Source organism: Varanus komodoensis, unplaced genomic scaffold (assembly GCF_004798865.1).
Source record: "Varanus komodoensis strain SLA01 unplaced genomic scaffold, ASM479886v1 scaffold44_3, whole genome shotgun sequence".
Lineage (NCBI taxonomy): Eukaryota > Metazoa > Chordata > Lepidosauria > Squamata > Varanidae > Varanus > Varanus komodoensis.
The window spans coordinates 3,587,343-3,608,186 of record NW_025336010.1 but is presented as its reverse complement, the minus strand read 5'-3'; the positions used below and the strand labels follow the sequence as shown (position 1 = coordinate 3,608,186).

Here is a 20,844-nt window from a genome sequence, read left to right as displayed (position 1 = left end):
AAGAGGCTGAAAGTGTCTCCACAGTGGTTGAGAGATCCACTCAGGGTCTGAAAGGGGAGCGTGGCAGTGATCCTGGTGTCCTCTGGCCTTTTGTCATGATGTCAAGGCCGGAGAGGAGGGGTGTTCCAGCATTAAGCCTGCCATGATGGAGGTGCTAGTGAGTGTCTTGGAGGTGATATGGGTGGTATTGGTCCCTGAGAGCATGTAGAGGTGTGGGAGTGATGGTCTAGAGATGCTGCAGGGTCCTCTCCTCTCCTGCTTGTCCTATAACATAGTGGAGGGCTCCTCTGGGGGTTTTAAGGTTCACGAGGGGTCAGTGGGCTTGGGAGACCCTGTGGCAGAGGTTGCCAGCCTAGCAGGAGTGGTGTGGCACCGGCAGCCATCTTTTCTGGTCTTTTTTCATAGAAAATGTGAAAAAAGGAATGAGGATTGTTGAGGATAGGAATGATTTAGAGAGGAAAGAAAGAAAGGGACCTGGTAGAATGCTAAAAATATCTAGTTATGAGAGGAGCAAAAAAGAGAAGCAATTTCCAGTTGAAGCATGATGGTTGTCCAAATAAATAAATAAATAAATAAATAAAAGTGGGGGGATGAACAGGAACCCCTCCCTGTGCTTCCTGGGAACAGCAAAGGGAGAAGCTTCTGCCCAAAATGAATGCTTATCTGTAGAAGTTTTTCCTGATTCTAGGCTCTGAGCAGGTGCAAAAGAGTCCAGAGATCAGCCAAATGGAGAAAAAGGTAAACACACTAAAGATAAAGGTATTTTACCAATGTAGCACTTATGAAAAAGCAAATAATATTTGGAACTCAAAACTGCTAGGTATGTAGCTTTGCACCAGCGAACATCTCTGTGCATCACACATGAGTGATTAGAAAGTTTACCAAATCAGGTGGTGGGAAGATGTCATTAAAGGGAGCCATAACACTGGAGTACTGCTGAAAGAACAGCATGTCTGAAGGAGCAATCTCACCTAGTGGTAATTCTGGACAAATGTGGATGGCATCAACGATGTAGCAGTTTTGCAAAGTTCTTCAAGTGGTATTCCAAATCAAAGAGCAGTCAACACGGAAACAGCTCTAGAAGAGTGTCCTTTTGGCCTGCATGTTAAGTCTAAATTGGCAAATGGGTATGCTAGCTTTATGTTCTCCACAATCCAGTTGGACAGGTGTAGGCCAACCAGCTCACCTTTGGCATGCTCCCTGTACTTGACTAAAAGTCTTAATTCTTCAGTCAGTCAGCTTCAGGGTTGGGTGTTGGGTGACAGATCTGGGTGTAGGATCTGTCCTTGTTCCTGGGAGATAAGATCTGGATGCTGAGGCAGATGGAGATATGTCCGTTGGGACAGATGCAGCAGCGTTGGAAACCAAGTCCTGTCTATGGCCAGAGATAATGGCTGACTGCTGCAATACAGAAGAAGAGGGTTCTTTGATCTCACCTTCTGAAAACCAAGGGCTCAGAGCCAGTGGAAGCAGTTGGATTCCTCCCATGACCAGGGAGGAGTATTGCAATGATCCTGATCTGAACACTCTGTCTTCAGCACATTGGAGGCTCATGGGGGCTCATCGTGGCATTTTCAGGGCTTTGCTTTTCTTTTCTACCTTTTTGAGATTTGGAACATTTTGCCAGGGGAGCAGTAGGAGGCCTGTGGAAGGTCCAGGGGCCATACCTTCTGAAGTAGATGGTTAGGAAGATTTGTCTGCATGTAGAACATGGCACCATAATTCCACTTCCAGGTGGTCTGCTCAGTGTTTCCTTGCCTGCTTTGTAAATGCTTGGCAGTGGAAGCAGGAATCAACAAGATAGGTCTCTCTGAGGCAAATAAGGCACAGGGAGTGGCCATTCGTAGGTGGTAATTTGCTGCCACAATCTGTGTGGTTGTAGAATGGGGCTTTTAACACCATTTTCTTGAGCAGGTAACACTGATCAAGAGGCAGGAAAAGAAACAATAAATAAATAACATTTGTAGGAAAAGGAAGAAAACCACAAAGTAGAGAAGTGGCCTGTGGTAGTCTGCAACAACTGCACACTAGTAGCTCTGTTACAGAAAAAGGTGAGAGCACTGGAGCAGTGAGTGTCCACCTTCCAGACAATACAGGATAAAGAGCTTCTAGAGCGAGCATCAGCAACCTGAGGTAGCAGAAGAGAACTCTGAAGGAAGAGAAAATGAAGAAAAAAAACTCATTGGAACGGGGTGACAGATACAGAAGATGTAGAATACACTCTGCACCAGTAAAAGCAGTGGAATTCTCAAACCACTTTAGGTTAGTAAAGGAAGGGACATGTGAGAAACTCACTGTAAAAGAACTACATGACATACTGTATAACTCTGAAAAAGAGATAAAAGGCCAATCGAGAAAGGAAAAGTATAGCAAGGTTTGCAACAAAAGGAGACTAGTGTTAGTTGTGGGAGATACCCTCTTGAGCAGGATGGAAAAATATGTACATCATGATGACCCAGAGAACTGCCAAGTATGCTGGCTCTCTGGTGCTAAGATTAAAGATATAACCATCAAGTTCACACAACTCATACAACCCACTGACAAATACCCCTTCTTTCTCATCCATGTGGGAACTAATGACACTGCCATAGGAAGCTTTGCTGAAATAAATGCAGGTTGCAGAACTGTAGTTCTTTGAGTGGTCATCTGTGCGTTCACATATATGGGTGCTGCGCCTGCGCAGTATTTCATTTGGGAAGATTCTCTAGCCAGCCTAGAACTTTGCGTGGGAACCCTGCCCCCCTCCTGACCCACATAAAAGCTGGGCTCCTGCCATTTCGTCAATTCTATTACAGACCTATGTTTGCAATTAATACACCTGACCAAATGTTGAGCAACATTTATATAACGTTATTTTTATTATCTGAATTGAACAGAACCATTCAACTGTTGGGTAGCTATGTGTATAAACCATTTCAATCAAACATTGGAACAGTACTTATAAAAATGAACACCGAAACGGGGCTGGTGGGTGGGTTGTGTGAATACACAGATGGCCACTCGAAGAACTAGTTACAAGTACACAACCTGCATTTCTTTGTTGTGGTCTTTGTGGGTCAAACATTAGCAAACTTCCCTCTATGGCGGTGAGAGGTGACTTTACCCTAACACATGTAGTATCATAAGCTAAACCATTTATAACTAGTAAAAAGTGCTCTTCCTAATATACTGTGCAGAGTTCCTTGAACTATATATGGAACATACTAAATGTAGGAAAAAGAGAACAAATGTCCCTATTCCAGGAACAGGTGTGATCAGTACTGCTCAAGTCCATAAACATTTGCACAGGAATGTTCATAGACAGACTGTGCAGCAGTCACTAAGAAAAGAAAGTCATGATAGAATAGATGAGAGTACAGTCCTCCCGAAAGAGCAGTCCTTTCTAGCTCTAGCATCCAGTTTGTAATGTTGCACAAATGTTGAAGGTTTCAACCATGTTGCTACCTTGCACAGGTTCTCAACTGAGATGCTTGCATGGAGGGTTGTAGATGTTGAAACAACTCATAGAATGAGCTTGAGGTTCTCTGAATAATGGTAGGGAGGATAACTTAAGGGAGCTTAATGGCGCTCACAATCCAATGTGCCAAACGCTGTGGACTGACTGGATACCCTGTATGATGGACAGAATATCTGACAAAAAGATGTTTTGTTTTCTGATTGGACTCTGTTCATGACTGATAAAACACTAGAGCCCAGCAAACATCAAGAGTATGTAGCACTCTTTCAATGTCTGAAGAAAATGATGGGTGGAAAGCTGGTTAATGTGAAAAGAAGTAGGAACTTTAGGAAGAAATGTTGGTTCGAAGGACAGCTTTGATTCTGTGGAACGTTAAATGGAGGGTCTACTGCAAAATGCAAAGTTCACCCTCCTGGTGAGCTGGTGTTATCGCTACCAGGAAGAAGACCTTCCAAAACAACAGTTGAAGATTGATTGTCCCTAGTGGCTCAAACAATGTCTTGGTTAGAGCATTCAACACCACAGAGAGACTCCAGATCAGAGCCAACGATTGGGTTGGAGCATGTATGTTTTTCAGACCTTTCATAAAAGGTTTAGATAAAGTCTGAGAGAAAACAGAATTTCCCTTAGTAGGGCCATGGAATGAGAAAACTGTAGATAAGAAGACTTTAAATTGATGTAAATCTCAGTCCAGACTCACAAAGTGAGTGCAAGAATTCTAAAATCTTTTGGATGGGAGCAGAGAATGTATCGAATCCACGGAGTGAGACAAAATTCTGAAATTTCATCCACTTACAAGCACAGGATCGTCTAGTCCAGAGGTCGGCAACCTGTGGCTCTGGAGCCGCACATGGCTCTTGAACCCCTCTGCTGTAGCTTCGTTGCTCAAAACACACGCTGGCACAGCTGTTGATCTGCTTGAAGCTCCACTCAGGAACGCAGTGCTAACTAGTTAAGTAAATCAGCTAGTTAAGTAGTTAAGTAAATCGCTACATTCCTCTGCTAAACAAGCTTCCTGCAGGCTCTCATGTTAAACAAAAGCTGCTGAAAAGATTCTTTGTCCCAATGTAATCTCCTTCATCTGAATGTTAAAAGCTGCGCTTAGGACCTGTCACGGACCTGTCACAATTCGGACCTGGAGCTGTCACAATTTGGACCTGTCACAATTCGCAGCACTTGACTGTTTATCTGCTAATCAGTCACTAAACACACCTGTATCTCTGGCACAGCCGCTGATCTGCGGACCTGCGCTGATTTATTGAGCTCCCCCCCACCCCCCATAGGCCAACCATGGATAAATTGAAGAAAAGTTTCTGAAGAAAACCAAACGTTTAATGCTACGTGGGTAGATTCATTTGCTTTTACTGCTGATGAACTTATGGGGTTTGCTGTTTAATGCATGCAGCCCTTTAGCACTGACTTTGACCCTTCAGGAAGCTGTTCTCCTATTCAAAATACATGAAAGGAGTCCTACTAGTTTATAATGTAAGATTAAAAATAACAGTTTTTAGTGACTGAACAAGAGCTGCAGCTAAATCATAATGAAGATATACATAGCATTCAGGTAAAAAACGACATTTGCAGTGTTATCTTCATTTTAGATGTCAAAAGGGTTTTGTGGCTCCCGGTGTTTTCTTTTGTGTGGCAAACGGGTCCAAATGGCTCTTTGAGTGTTAAAGGTTGCCAACCCCTGGTCTAGTTGATGGACAAAGGGCTGCAATCACGTGCTGCAAACATGGGCTGCAAACCTAAAGTAGTCATGATTATCCTGTATGGCCACTAGTGCGTCAGCATGGGCATCACAGTTCAAGATGGTAGGGACCATATTTGTCAGATTTGAAGATGTTGGAATGGGAGGATCAAAATAGAACGGTGGTTTGAAACTCTCTGGAATGGAGGTAGTTGCAGAGGACTGTTGCTCCATCAGGTTGGTAGTTTGTATAGTTTGAAGCTGTATAACTGAATCTGTGGTCAAAATATTTTCCAGGCCATCGGGTGGAGTGTCAGCACATTGGAACGGTGACTCTTCCCCTGTGCTTGTGACAAGAGGTCAGGAATGTTTGGGAGATGCTTGTATGTCTGGTTGGAGAGCTCCAGAACTGATGAAAACCAAGGCTGTATCGGCCACCAGGGCATAATTAATGTCCATTCAGTTCTCATTTGACAATTGTTCTTGAGGGAACAGCAGAAAAACATAAAACAGGATGCTTGTCCAAGATTGAAGGAATGCATCTCCTTTCAAATAGTGGCCGATCCCAGCTCTCAAGGAGTGTTTCACACACTGTGTTTGACTGCATGGTGAACAGGTCCACCATAGGTGTCCCCCATCAAATGTCCCTGAGAATCAAAGGGTTGAGTTTTCACTTACAGACTTGATGAGAGGAATGACTCAAAAGAATCTGCCATCACACTGTCCATTTCAGTCAACTGGATGGCCACCAGGGTGATCTTGCGGTTGATGCACCATTCCCATATTCGCAATGCCAGTTTTGCCAGTGGCGATGACTTCGTTCCACCTTGCTTGTGTAACAAAATGTTGTTGCATTGTCTGAGATAACTTGGACATGCTTGCCCAATTACATATTTTGGAATGCCACTAGTCCTTTGAAGATCGCCATCAATTCAAGCTGATTGAAGTGAAGGTGCTTTTTCTGGTCCAGACCAAGTTCCAACAACCCATCCGAGTGGACACCCTAATTGGTGAGGGAGCCAATGGTGGAAACAGTGGTGGTCAGCTCCAGTGGCTGGAATGGTAGGAATGACTGGTCTCCTGAGTCTACCAGGTGAAGCTTGCCCACACTCAGATTGGTGGGAGCAGCATCTTTCTTGGAGAGTCGAAGCCTGGTTGGAACGCTTTTAGGAACCACAACTGTAAGGGTCTCATGCAGAGCCCTGAAAATCAAACCACTGTTGACTATTGATGCCAGGTGTCCTAGAAGTTGCTGGACCTTCTTTGATGGCACTATTCAACTGGTCCTGATTTCGCAGGCTGCCTGTATTAGTCTGAGCTCCTGTCCCTCAGCAAGAAAGCCCAAGCTGAGATTGAGTCCAAAACAGCTCTGATGTAGCAAATATTCTGCGTATGTATGAGAATAAATTTTTCGATGTTAATACACAGTTTCAGCTTGGTTAAGGTGCTATAAGTTGTTTGAATGGATTTGAATAGTGCATCCCTTGTTTCTGCTACAAGGAACCGATCATCAAGGCATGGGTAAATAGGAATTCCCTTTACTCACAAGTGGGCATGCATCGGGACCAGGCATTTCATGAATATCCTCAGTGCCATGGCTGGTCCGAAGGGAAACATCACAAATTCTTATGTCTGTTCCAATCTGGAAACATAGAAAGCGTCTGGGCTGTTGACGGATGTTTATATGAAAGTACACATCCTTCAAGTCAAGACAGGCAAACCAATCCCCTTTTCTAAGCAGAGCCATTACCTTCTGTAAAGATCATTTGAAATTTTTTGTGGGGTATAAAATGATTTACTCCCCTCAGATCTAATATTGGCCACTAACTACTGTCTTTCTTCAGAACGATAAAATACTGCGAGTAGAAGCCAGTTTTTATCTCAGAATGATGTATGGGATGGAAGACCCCTTTAGTAGTGAAGCTACCTCCTCTATAAGGGCTGGTGAAGGAGGAGTCAAACAGACCGATCCAAGTGGCATGGTTTCATATTGTTTTGTAGCTGTCACATATCACAGAATACTAGAGTTGAAAGGGGCCATGAAGGCCATCGAGTCCAACCCCACTACTGTTGCAGGATACTACGTAACACCATCCCACTCAGATTGCTGTCCAGTTTCTTTTTTAAAGTCTATAGTGTGGGACACCCCATCACCTCTCCGGGCAGCTGGTTCCACTGTTGTATTGCTCAGACAGTGAGGAAGCTTTTCCTGATGTATAGTCTGAATCTGGGTTGTTGCAACTTGAACTGATTGTTCTGTGACCTACACTCTGTGAGAAGAGATCTTGACCTTCCTCTTTGTGAAAGCCTTTGAGGTACTCATAGAGGAATATCATGCCCCCTCAGTCTTCTCTTCTCAAGGCTGAACATGCCCAGTTCTCTCAGTCTCTCCTCAGAGGGCAGTTTCCAAACCCTGGATCATTTTTGCTGCCCTCCGCTGGACCCTTTCTAATTTACCTGCATCTTTCTTAAATCTGGTGCCCAGAACTGGACACAGTGTTCCAGGTGAGGTCTGACTAGTGAGGAGTATAGAGGAATTGCACCCACCTATCAGATGTTATAGATTGCCAGGCGGATGCATAATAGCTTAGGTGGTTTCTGAACGGTGTAGACGTGTTAGAACTGGGAGTGGTTTCCCAAGACCATCAACACTGCCTCTTTTCTGTCTCAGGTCTTCTTTTGAGAGGCTGACCTCTCGTCCCCTCTCATCTATGGTTCCAACCTGAAAGCGGCCATATGCAAGCTGGAACAGTGCAAAGGCTTGCTGTCTCCCTTGTGTAGCAAGGTATGGGGCATAACGGTTCCAAAGCACCTTACGTCCCTCTTGGCTGGGATGCTCTGCTCCCATTTGCTTCGCTGTCAGCCTCAGTTTTGAATTGTGTGCAGGTACTCATCTGTTCGATTATGGAAAAGGACCTGTCCATCGAAGGGCATGGCTTCTATGTCGGACTGTGTCTCCTGAAGGAGACTTGCTGCCCTGAGCCATGCATGTCTACAGATGGCCACTGCACCAACCAGAGCTCTTGAGTTGCAGCCCTTCAGCTAAGACACCGCCAGCAAGTTCCCTCTGCTGGTCTGGCAGAAAGATTGCTAATGTCTCCATTTTCTGCCACTGAAAAGCCTGGTACCTCCCCATCATAGCTTCATAGGTGGGAACCTGGAGGCCCAGGCCCATTGCTGTGTAGATGCAATGTGCCATCATGTCAAGTCTTTGGCCTTCTTGGTCAGTCAGTGCATTGTGGTCCCTCTGCTGCCTGCCTTGTGTGGGTTTAACAATAATGGAATTTGACCACAGGTGATGTAACAACTATGGAATGTCCTTTTCCTGGGCACAATACATCCCCTCCAACCGACAAGACATTGGGCGTGGATGTTTCAGGGTCTCCCAGAGCTCTTTGATTGCTTTTGATAGGGCCGGAATGAGAGGATCAGCATCTTCCATATGGATAAGATCATACATGATGTCTTCTGTCCGATCTGCTGCCTGTTGGATTGTATGACAAGCTGTATGGAGGACATATTCTGAAAAATCTGAGTCAATGAATCAGAGGATGGAGAGGTTGAATGAAGGAAGACTTCTCTTGGCTGTTGGGTCCTGGAGACATTTGACCTTTTGTCATCTAGGTGGCGCTGACTCAGAGGTGATCACTGTTGAGGCACACCTCTAGGTGGTGCTGGCCAGTGATACCGTTGCAGACCAATGGAAGGGTCATATTGGTATCCGTGATAGAATTGTGTTGGAGGTGGGTTAGATTCTGGGTCCCAGATTTGGATTCTGGGACAAGATAAGGTTCTTGGAAGATGGACTAATGGCAAATGATGGGCTGTACCTCACAAGGTATGGGAAGCAGATGTTCCGCCACTACATGAAAAACTTCATCAGGAGAGCTTTAAACTAAAACCTATAGGGGAGGGAGATGTGCAGCATGGCATACCATCACCTGGCAAAGACTTACATATTTCAGTAGAGAAAAAACCTCAAGTAGAGCCCAACACCAGGCTCCCGAAAAAGGTAGAAAGAATACAAGGGAACAGCAAGAATGAACTTTGATGTTTCTACACCAATGCCCAGAGTATGGGAAACAAACAACACAAACTTGAGCTCATAGTACATGAGGGCAATTATGATCTTACAGGAATAATGGAAACTTGGTGGGGTGACTCACATGACTGGAACTCTACAAATGATGGACACTACCTGTTCAAGAAAAATAGAAAGGACAAAAAGGGAGGTGGTGCACTATATGTAAGCGACAGATATATCTGCACAGAAATACAAGAAGACAAACTTAGTAGCCCCACTGAAAGCATCTGGCTAAATTTAAAGGGAGCAAAAATATGAAAAACATAGTTATTGGTATCTATTTCCAACCATCTAGTCAAAGAAGAAGCATAAGGAGGTAACCTTCAAAAAGCAATTTGCCAGTATTTCCAAGAATGATGTAGTCATCATGGGGGACTTCAATTTCCCCGGTATATGCTGGGAAACAAATTCTTCCAAGCATAGGCCCGCCAAGAGATTCCTGGAATGTGTTGTTGACAACTTTCTCCAGCAGAAAGTAGAGAAAGGTGCAAGAGGATCAGCGATCCTCAATTTAATATTAACCAATAGGGATGGCCTGGTGGACAAAATAACAACCATGGGAACTCTGGAGGAAAGTGACCATGCGATACTTGAATTCTCAATTATAAAGGAGACAAAGGATAACTAGAGCCAAACAAAGCATCCTGGACTTCAAGAAAAGCCAACTTTAATGAACTCAGAAAAATGTTAAGTGCTATGGCAACCCACCCTAAAAGGAAAAGGAGTCCAAGTGGTGGGAAATCTTGAAAAAGAAGATTCTCCAAGCACAACTATTAACAATTCCATCAAGGAAAAAAGTGTAGAGAAGGCAGAGGAAGCCCACGTGGCTCCACAAAAGGTTAAGTGACAAGGAATTGCAGGGACAGCATCAAGAAGGCTAAAGCAGAAAATGAACTGAGAAGGGATCCTAATAACAACAAGAAAGCCTTCTTCAGATACATCCAGAACAAAAGACATGTGAAACAGAAGGGTGTCCAGCTACTTAAAGTGGATGGCAGACTGATAACAGACAAGGAAAAGGTTGAGGCTCTCAATTCCTACTTCACCTCAGTCTTCTCCCACAAGGAAATCTAAAATCAAGAGGAAGTACAAGTTGGAAGTGAGAGATGGCAGCCCAAGATTGACACACAAATGGTCAAAGAAAACCTAGATGGAACAAACATGTTCAAATCTCCAGGACCCAATGTACTCTATCCCAGAGTCATATAAATGCTAGTGGAGAAACTCTCAGAACCACTGGTTATTGTCGATAAATCTTGGAAACCAGGAGAAGTGCCAGATGAATGGAGAAGAGTTGATGTCCCTATCTTGAAAAAGGGGAAAAAAGATGAACCTGGAAACTATAAACCAGTTAATCTGACATAAATTCCTAGAAAAATTCTGGAGCAAATTAATTAAAAAATCAGTCTGCAAGCACCCTGAAGAAAATGCAGTGATAAAAATGGGCCAATTTACAATTGTCTTTGATGGGAAGAATAGCACTTGTTAAAATGAATATACTATCAAAACTTATGCTTTTGTTCCAAATGATTCCCATAAATATTGATAAAAAATTCTTTGATGATTTAAATTCTCAAATTTCGAGATTTATTTGGAGAAAAAGGAAATCAAAGATCAAATTAAAAATGCTTCAGGAAACCAAAAAGAACAGGGGTTTTGGTCTTCCTGATTGGATATTGTACTATCAAGCGTCTATTTTAACTTGGCTAAAAGAATGGATAACCTTGCGAAATAAGAGAATTTTGTATCTTGAAGGTCATGATTTGCAAATGGGTTGGCATGTATATTATATGTGGTACGAGAAGGTTAAGCCACATGGGACTTTTTTAAGTCACTTTATTAGAAGATCATTAATCTCAATGTGGGAAAAGTTAAAGTCAAAATTGTATAATAAACTACCAAGATGGCTTTCACCTATGAAAGCTTTTGTCTATCCAAATGTATTGAACTTTGAAGGGATCGTAAGATATGATGATATTTTGGATAAGGATGGAGGCCTGAAATTAGATCAAGAAATACAAGAACAGGGACTCAACATCTCTTGATGCAATCAAGATATGCTAAAAATTGTAAAATATGGGGGTATTATAAAGATCTAACAGCCTTTGATCAAGTGATGCTAAAAACAGATGAGAAAATGATTAAAAGAGTATATGAGTTCTTACTTGACAGGAAAATGGAAGGGGAACAGGTCAAGGAAACTATGATAACACGGGCACAAAATTTTGGATATAATATTGAATTAGAAAAGTGGCAAAACCTATGGGAGAAAAATATGAAGGTAACTTTAGCAACTTCGTATAAAGAAAATTTATATAAAATGTTTTATAGATGGTATTTGTCGCCAAGTCAATTAGCTAAGATGTTCCCAAATATGTCAAACGGATGTTGGAAATGTAAACATAATGTGGGTACTTTTTACCATATGTGGTGGACCTGTGAATATGTGAAATAGTACTGGATTAAAATACATAAATGGCTTGAGGAAATGCTACAAAAACCCTTAGTTTTTAAACCTGAAATTTTCTTGTTAGGCATCATACCAGAAGATATTAGCAAACAAGAAATGTATTTGATGTTACATTTAATCACAGTGGCGAGGATTGTGCTTGCTCAATACTGGAAGAGTGAGGAATTACCCACCGAGGAACTGATTTTAAAAAAGATTCTGGACTGTGCAGAAATGGACAGATTGACTCTATCACTGAAGGAGAAAGGAGATACTGACTTCTATCAAACTTGGGACCTTTTTTATGATTGGCTGAAGAAACGAGACTTGGCTTAGATTTAAAGATGTTTTTAAATTTTTATAAATCAATTTGAATATGACTATAGAATGTTAAAAAGGTATGTAGTAGGGGGCTGACCCAGTACGTCCAATGTATTTGATGACTGATGTTTTTAGTTTTAGTTTAAAATCATAATAAAAATCTTTATAAATAAAAACAAGAAAATTAATAGAAGCCAGCATGGATTTCTCAAACATAAATCCTATCAAATTTAATCTCATTTTTTTTACTAGGTAACCTCCCAAATAGACAAAAGGAACACTGTGGACATCATCTTAGACCTTAGCAAACCTTTCAACATAGTGCTGCCACACAACATTCTGATAGCAAAAACTGAGCTAGATGGAAATACTATTTGGTGGATCCAAAATTGGCTGCTATATCAGACACAAGGACCGCTCATCAACGGCACTTTCGTAAATGGGATGGAGGTAACTAGTGGGGTGCCACAGGATTCAGTCCTGGTCCCAGTGCTCTTCAAAATCTTTATTAATTATTTAGATGAGGAAGTACAAGAAAAGATAATCAAATTTGCAGATGATACAAAACTGGGTGCAATAGCAAACACCCTAGAAGACAGAACAAAGATCCAGGGCAATCTTGATAAACTTGAACACTGGGCTGAAAGCAACTGAATGAGATTCTTCTCATTTAAATCAGCTGTAGAATCTTCCCGACTGAGTTCCACACATGCAGAGTCCACATGTGTGATGTATACCATGGCAAAAAACTGCACTTAGTAACCAAGTGGCTAGATGCAGTCACAGGATCAGAATGCCAGACCAGTCCTTGTGTGAAAAGGGCAAGCCTAGAACTATGGGTTCTAGTCGAACAAGTTGAAGGATCTGATAGAACCATGGCCACTAGGGTCAAAATGGAACTTTAAGTTAGTGTCATCTGTTCACAATTTTACTGGGAACCCTGACCTGAAGTGAAAGAGGAGAACTGCACAGAGCCTGCCTTTAGAACAGAGGGAGCAGGAAACATTCTGAGGTCTCCATGATACAGCCAGGTATCTTAAGAAGCTTGTTGAGGGGCTGGGGTGAAGCAGTCCAGCCAGAGTGGTCTGAAGGGACAGCAAAACTACTGAAAGACTGACATCTCCACAGTCCACCTGCCCTTCTCAGGATCAGGGCACTGTCAGCTTACAATGTCAGTCCCTGTATTGAGGATATCTTGAATATACTATGTAATAATCAATAGGATGTCATGTTCTATCCAGAAGAAGACTATAGAAACCTCCTTGTGCAGGGATTTTGATCTTATCCCTCCCTGACAATTTAAGGACTTAGATTGTTTTATCTGTCCTGACTGAAAAATGGGTGGGTCCTACACACTGAGCCAAGTTCTTGATAGATGAATTGCATGGAGATCTAAATGGTTTATATTGACTGGATTCACATAGCACAATAAACCTCATGGCTTTATAAACCATGGAAGATTATAACGTCATACAAACTGGCAATGACTTACTCAGGATAGCTGACAAGGCATCCCAACAGCCTACAGCTTGAGACAGGATTGCTGTGTTGTCTGAATCTGGATGACACGAGGCCCTGTTGTAAGCTAAAAAGCCTCTTTGATATGTTGGTGTTTAAATGCCAGTCATGGGTATCAGAAGTTCATGCAGCTGAGAGAGTCCGCCAAGCAACATGGATCGTTTTAACGGTGATGCTCCTCCTGACAAACCAATTCCAGATCTAAATTGCTAGATGGGTTAGAGAAATAGATAGGATGCCCCTATTTGTTCATATGGAAGACCACTCTGATACTGTCTATACATGGTGATGAAATAGGAATGTTTGAAAAGTCATGACAGCTTTTCTTCAAATAGTTCCAATGAATTTGCTTGCAGGCTTTGAACTCATTCCTTGTCTCTTAGATCTTCAGAGAATCAGAGTGATAGTGCCTTCTGTGATTGAACTGTCTGTAGCAACATCAGCAAGAGTGGTATTGCCACCAGTGTCTTGTATGTGAACAGTGTTGAAAATCAGGTTCTTCATTCTGTCTGCTACTGGGTATTGAGTCCAAGAGACCAGACCATTTTCAGTATTTGTTCATAGAAATGCTGGGTTCTTAGTTTCTCATAAGTACTTCAGGACAGAAGATAGTCTGGGCCACCAATGAACAGGAGATTGAGTCTGAAGGATAAGTCTTTAGGGTCTGAAGGGGGAGAAAATGGTTGTGGTCTGGAACATATGAAGGCAAAAGAGGATGATCAGTATAGCGGCACCCTAACCCTAAAGGCATACTCTGAAGGTCCCTGAAGAATTGTGGGCCAAAAAAATTATCTCTGTATTTTTGGTGGTGAAAATGGTAGAATCCTGAAGGAAAGGTCTTCAAAGACATGCTCCCATCTTTCAAACTGGGGCTTAGTATGGAATTCCCCTTGGTACTGAGGATCATAGAAGTCTTGTCTCATGGACATCTCCATGGGTAGTAATATCTTGGGTACAGAGACAGGGCAGACCATTCCCAATGCCAGTACATTCCACAGACCACATTCATCTGTGTGGCAAACAGATTTACAGATAGATTGCTCCATGCTGAAAAGCTCTCATCGTGTACCAGAGGGTTGAGTTCCCATGCATGCATCTGATACAGACTGCTTACAGTGTCTGCAGTCACATTGTCTGTTCTGGGCAAGTAGATGGCTACAAAAATTATGTTGTGCTGGATGCACCAGTCCCAAATACTTAGGGTCAACCATGCTAAAGATACTGATTTTGTCCACCCTGTTTATGTAATACACAACGGTAATGTTGTTGTGAGACAACTTGTAAATGCCTGCCAACTAAGAGGTTTTGGAATGCCAGAAGACCCTTGGAGATTGCTAAGAGCTCCAGATGATTGGGACCAGTCCATATCCCTTGCATTTGGTAGTGGTATGTGAGGGCACCCCAACTAGAGAGGGATGCATTGGTTGTCAAAGTGGCCATCGGTTCCATTAGTCGGAACATAAGTCCTTCAGAAAGACGGGGCTCGCGTGTCCACTAGGCAAACCTCACCTGTACTTGAAGCTGTACAGTCAATGTCTTCCTCAGCAAATTGTACCCTGGTTGATACGCTTTGTTGAACCATAGCTGGAGTGGGTGCATCCGCAGTATGGTGAACTGGACCATCAAGAAGGCTGACACCATGTGCCGTAGTTGTTGTTGAATTTTCTGAGCAAATAGTCTCAGGTTGGTTCAGAGGTTGGAAACTACAGCTATGAGTTTGTTCATATGAATTGGTTTACTCCTTGTAGATCCAAATTGGCCGCTGACTGCCATCCTTCTTAGGAATGGTAAAATAGAAACTCTGCTTTGCTTTGGATTGGTCTACTGGACAGATTGCACCCCTTTGCTAGTAAACCAGCGACTGCCTCCATTAGGGTTGGATAGGGAGGAGCACTGTAAACTGATCCAAGAAATAGCAGAGTCTCAAATTTGATTTTATAACTGTAAAGTATGATGGAAAGCACCCATCAGTCAGACGTGACAGATTCCCATATGGGTGCATGATGGCTCAGGCAGTTCCCAAATGTGGGTACTGAACTGCTTGTGCTGCCCATCAGTGCTGCCTCATGTCAGTCTTGGGACATCTTTTGGGTGGTTGGGTTTGGGTACCATCCCAGCGATGCTGGCAGCTGTGATATTGCCTGGATGGAAACTGACTGTAATGGTAGGCCTGTTGTTTGCCAGGGAATGTCTGGTAGTGAGGGGCCTGATCCCATGACCACTTATGTTCCCCTGGGTTGGAATGTTCCATCCTACCAGCAGTCACCTTGGTGTTCATCAGTGTGTGCATGGAACATACCCTCTCCATCAAAGGGCAAAGATTCTATCCAGAAATGCATATCCTGGGGGAAGTTGACCATTCAAAGCCATGAGTGTTGTCGAGTGGCCACGGCACTGACTAGGGCATGAAGTCAGTTGATGTGATGGTAAGCTGTGACAATTTGTTTCGACAGCTGGATGGCTTCAGCTAGGAAGACTCTGACCAGCTCCTGTTGTTGGTCTGGTAGGAAAGCAGCCAGAGCCTCCATCTTCTGCCACAAGAAGACCTGATACCTCCTCATCATGGATTTGTAGATGGAAAAGCGGAGGACCAGACCAATTGCCGACTAGATGCAGTGCACCATCATATCAAGTCTTCAAACCTCCTTGTCTGTTGGTATGGCATGGTCCCTGTGTTGACAACCTTGGGTGGACTCTACAGTTATGGAGTTTGGGTGGGAATGATGCAGCAGGTAAGGGATGCATACAGGTAAGGGCTCCTGTACCTGGTACATCCCTTCCAACTGGCAGCAGGTTTGGTGCTGTTGACTGGGGATCTCTCAAGGTTCTTTCATAGCCTTGGACAAAGCTAGAATGAAAGGTATCGTGTTCAGAACAGAATCCTCCATGTAGATGCTGTCATAAACAATGTCCTCCATCTGTTCTGTTGTCTGTTGCACTTGGATGCCCACTGACTTGGTCATCTGGAGGACCTGTTCCAAGAAATGTCCAAGACTCTCCCCTGGGGATCCCAGACCTTGGGAAGAGATAACATTATCTGGTGAGATGGGTTCCACAGAATCGTTGCAGGATTCAGAGCCCGAGCATTTGGTCAGTCAAATTGGATTCAGAAGGTGAGGAGGGTAACATGCGAGCGCTCTCCTGAGGTTGATGGCTTTGAGATGAGCTTGGCTCCTGCTCAGGATGGTGAATAGGTCTTGGTGGTGACCAGTAGCAAGCGCTGCGAGGGTATACCCAGGGTACCTATAGGTAGCCCTGGAATGACTGCACAAGGAAGGGATACCAGTATGGGTTTCTCCCATAAGGTTTCACAGTTGGTTCGCTGCCTATGATGAAGCAGTGAGTAGACATTCCACCTCTTTCAAGGTGAAGCTATCTTGTATTTCTTCGTCTGTCACATCACGCATGGCTCCAAGGGTTATCCTATTCTTTCTGACCTAATTTAAGGCCTAGCAATGCACGCCTTTGTCTTCTTGTTGTTCCTTGCTTAAGCAGAATAGGCATAAGGAGTGGCTATTGGTTGATAACATCTTTATGCTACACTCAGTGCACTTTCTAAAGGCCAGTCTACTAAGCGACATCGAGAAGAGATAAAGATCTAAGTTAAAAGATGGCAATAAAGAGTATTTTAATATGTATTTTTTTTTTGAGGGAGTATGAAGAAGTGGGGGAGTGACTTCAAAATTTGTAGATAAAGGTCTGAAGTAAAGGCAGATAATGGTCAATAAATAAAATTGTGTGGAAAATCTAAGTGAGAGAAACCTTAAGTTGTGAAGGAAACTAAGAGGAAAGCTAGAGATCCTGATGCACACACAAACAGGGTTGAAAGCAAGCTGAAAAAATTGTGGGAGCCCGCCTATTCATGAAACAAGGAAGGGGGCAGGGCTCCTGCCAAAAATTCTAGGCTAAGCTAGGGAAATTTACCAGAACGAGGCACTGCACAGGTGCAGCATCCGTATACGTGTGCACAAAGATCACAATGAACAATGGAGAGCAGGAGTGGTCTCTGTGGTGACTCTGTGGCTAGTTCCAATGGTGTAAGGCAGCACCCAAACAGCACAGCACCAAGGCCTTGGAAGAAAGAAAACTGTTATCTTATGATAGTGTATCTCAAATTTCTCCTTTAGACATTATGGTAGCCAAGATTGGTCCTTGTCTAAGTTCCAAAGATTTAGACTTCAATATGCCTAGAGCCAATAATTCCTTGCATGCTGAATCCAAGTAATAACCCTTCAAGTCCAGCTTATGGCTCTTTGCTTTTGTGGTCTCCACCAACTTTGTCCCCTTGGGCTTTCTTAACCAACTTCTGCACCTTGGGTATCTTCAGAGACTATCTAGGCAGTGGTAGTACAGTCTGGCATATGGCTAGAGCACTGACTATTGAGGGTGTGGACAGAGGTGAGGCTGAAGCCTTCAGAGGTGAGGCTGAAGTAGACAAGTGCTCCTTCTCACCTAGCTTGGAGTCTATCACCTGGAGCACCTTGCCACACCTCCTCTCTTAGGTGGTCTGCCCTAATTTTGGGGGTTATGTTTGATGAAGCTCTGGCAATGAGAGCAGGAGTTGATGATATAACCCTCTTTCAGACAGAAGAAGCAGAGGGAATGTTCATCATTCATTGGGTATTTGCAGGAGCAAATAAGAAACAGTGAAATAGGAGCAAACAGTGAATGTATTTTTGGAAGAGATTCAGGAAAAAACGGAGAATTACTAAGAAATATTAAAGCTATCAAGGTAACAACTTCCTGAGACAGCATAATGATGGTCAAAAAAGAACTGAGAGAACCTGGGAAACTATCCTATATACTGATCTAACAGTGCAGGAGTTCCCACCAAAATCTCTCAGCTGTAGAATCTTCTGACACCAAGATCCCAGCAGACATAAAGCTCATATGTGCAACGCACTGAGACCACAAAAAATAACATTTTTACTGATGTTCACTGAATACTTAGATTAAGGGAATTGTGCTTTTAGGCTCTTGACAGCAACATATACAGTTGTATTCACCTATGCGGGACAGCCGACAATCCACAAATAGAAGCAAATATATTAAAAAAACAAACAAAAACAAAAACTCTGGATCAGGGTAATCTAATCTCTGCAATGATGGATGATGAGTTCTGCAGTTTATATATATTATGCTAATTAAATGCATCTGTAAGTATTTGTCTTGACACCACTTAACTGATTTGATTTCTGCTACTTTGAAGAGTAAGATGTTTAGCAGGGTTTTGAAGCACCAGCTTTCCAACCTCTGAAAATCTTACCATCTTCCTACATTCTAAGATCATGCCAAGCGCTATCCATGTATTGTCAAATGTATATTTGCAACCATAAAAGCTGATTTGAAATAAGTAAAAGGAAATTGATATTTTAGCTTAACTCTATTCCTAGAATTCTACAAAGTGATTTCTTACTAATGATTTGGGGTGCACATACTCATTCCCAGTTGTCAGAGAAACTCAGTACAATAGCTCATACCTAGGCTTGTACAAACAACAGGAAAGACGTTTTGTTTGTACTTTGTGTCCATGGATGAAGATTCTCATTCTTGGATCAATGTAAAGCACAGCTGCATAGGCACGGAAGGAGTGGCGTTCTGGCTTCCTGAAAGAGAAAGCAGCTTGCAGAAGACAGGAAGCCTAATGATATGCCATTCTGTTCACAATAGCAGAAAGAAATAATTAAGATACAAAAACAGAAGGTCAGAATAATCTTCTGAAACTGATGGTCAGCTCACAGGAAGTATTTTTTCAGTCAATCTGCTCTGATGACCCTTCTATGACACTTTCCTCAATGCTAAGAAAAAATGGGTGTCTACATGACCTTTCCAGTAAGTGAATACCTGTGACTTTCTCAATTCTAATTTATTTTAAATAAAACTAGACCTTAACTCCAGAACATTCCTTAAGGACCACCTGCAACTTGCCAGCACTTCAGAGTGCACAGCTCTGCCCCAGAGCAAAAACTTCCATTTTCCTTTCCCATAAGTCTAGCTCAGATGATATCTGGTCAGTAGATGTGGGTGCTGCCACGAAGGGCTGAATGTGAACAAAGAAACTTAAGTTCATCTAAAGCAGTGGTTTCAACTGCTAGTCTGTGAACCGGCACTAGTCCACCAGCATTTCCTGCTGGCCCATGAAGAGCCACTGTGGTACGTTTGCATGACAGCGGCATCTCACTTGCCAGGACCAGTACAGGGCTAGCTGTGCTCGTGCTGCCAATTCCCCGCCTCTTCTTCAGCCAAGGAAGCCAGAAAGGGAAGAGGCAGCTCAATGCGAGCAGCAGCATGCCAGTCCACCCTCTGGGTGGGGCCATGAAGATGGGAACTTTTCCTTATTCTGTGTTTTCTGCTGGGAAGGGAAATGGTAAGGTGGACTTGTGCTGCATGTTTTCTAAGCCAATCTGTGCTGGTGTGTATGGGGGTCTGGCAGGGGGAGGGTTCTTTGTATTTCAGTATTTAACATCATGAATATTATTGCATTAAGTAACTTTGCTTGATTTTGCGTTAATATTGTATTTGAATTTGCATTTACTATGAGCAATTGCATTTATATTCATTTTGTATTTTGCTATTGTAAATTTTAGTATTCTTGAAAAGAAGCAACAACAGATTTCCAGGTAGCCTTATTTGAATTACATATTGCTCTCTAAAAATTTCAGTTGTATTTGGTTACATTTAATTTCAATATTTTATTCCTTTATTAGCATTTTTATGCTCAGTTTCTGGTTTAGAGAATTTTCATTTTTTGTACTATACAGTGGTACCTTCGCTCACAAACTTAATCCATTCCAGGACTCTGGTTGTGATCCAAATTGGTCATGAGCCTAGTTAAATTTCCCCATAAGATTCAATGTAAATAAAGTTAATCCGTTATGTAACTTTTTTTTTAATCAGAAAAATGTGAAGCAACAACAAAGATTGCGGCCATTCCCCCCCCAAGTGCAGCCATCTCCCCACCTCCCCAGCACGACGGTGACTGCACCCATCATCCCTGCATGTGCCCGTCATCCCTGCACGTGCTGGTGGGGGAGAGATGGGAGTAAATGTGGTTGTGTTCGGGGGGTGGGGGAAGACGGGCATGATTGTGGCCATCTCTCCCTGCACCCCAGCACGATCGCAGCCATCTCCCCACTCAGGAGGTGGGGAGAAGGCCGTGATCGCGGTCACCACCCAACGCGGAGTTCGTGACCGGAGTCAAAAATTTTATGAAATTTTTGTTCACATCCCAATTTGGTCGTGAACTGAGGTGATTGTGAGCCGAGGTACCACTGTATTTAAAAACTAATACACAAAATACTATATTACGTACATAATGATTTTTA

The 20,844-nt window shown here is 42.9% G+C and overlaps 1 protein-coding gene across 2 annotated transcripts in view; it reads right to left on the bottom strand.

Annotated features, from left to right (window-relative positions):
- The window catches only part of MORC2 (MORC family CW-type zinc finger 2), a 129,211-nt gene that overhangs the window by 62,844 nt on the left and 45,523 nt on the right, over positions 1-20,844 (bottom strand). For both annotated transcript variants that reach the window (XM_044444247.1, XM_044444248.1), the window contains one exon: positions 19,000-19,125. In XM_044444247.1, the coding sequence (XP_044300182.1) occupies positions 19,000-19,125 (126 nt within the window). The remainder of the gene's footprint in view (positions 1-18,999; positions 19,126-20,844) is intronic.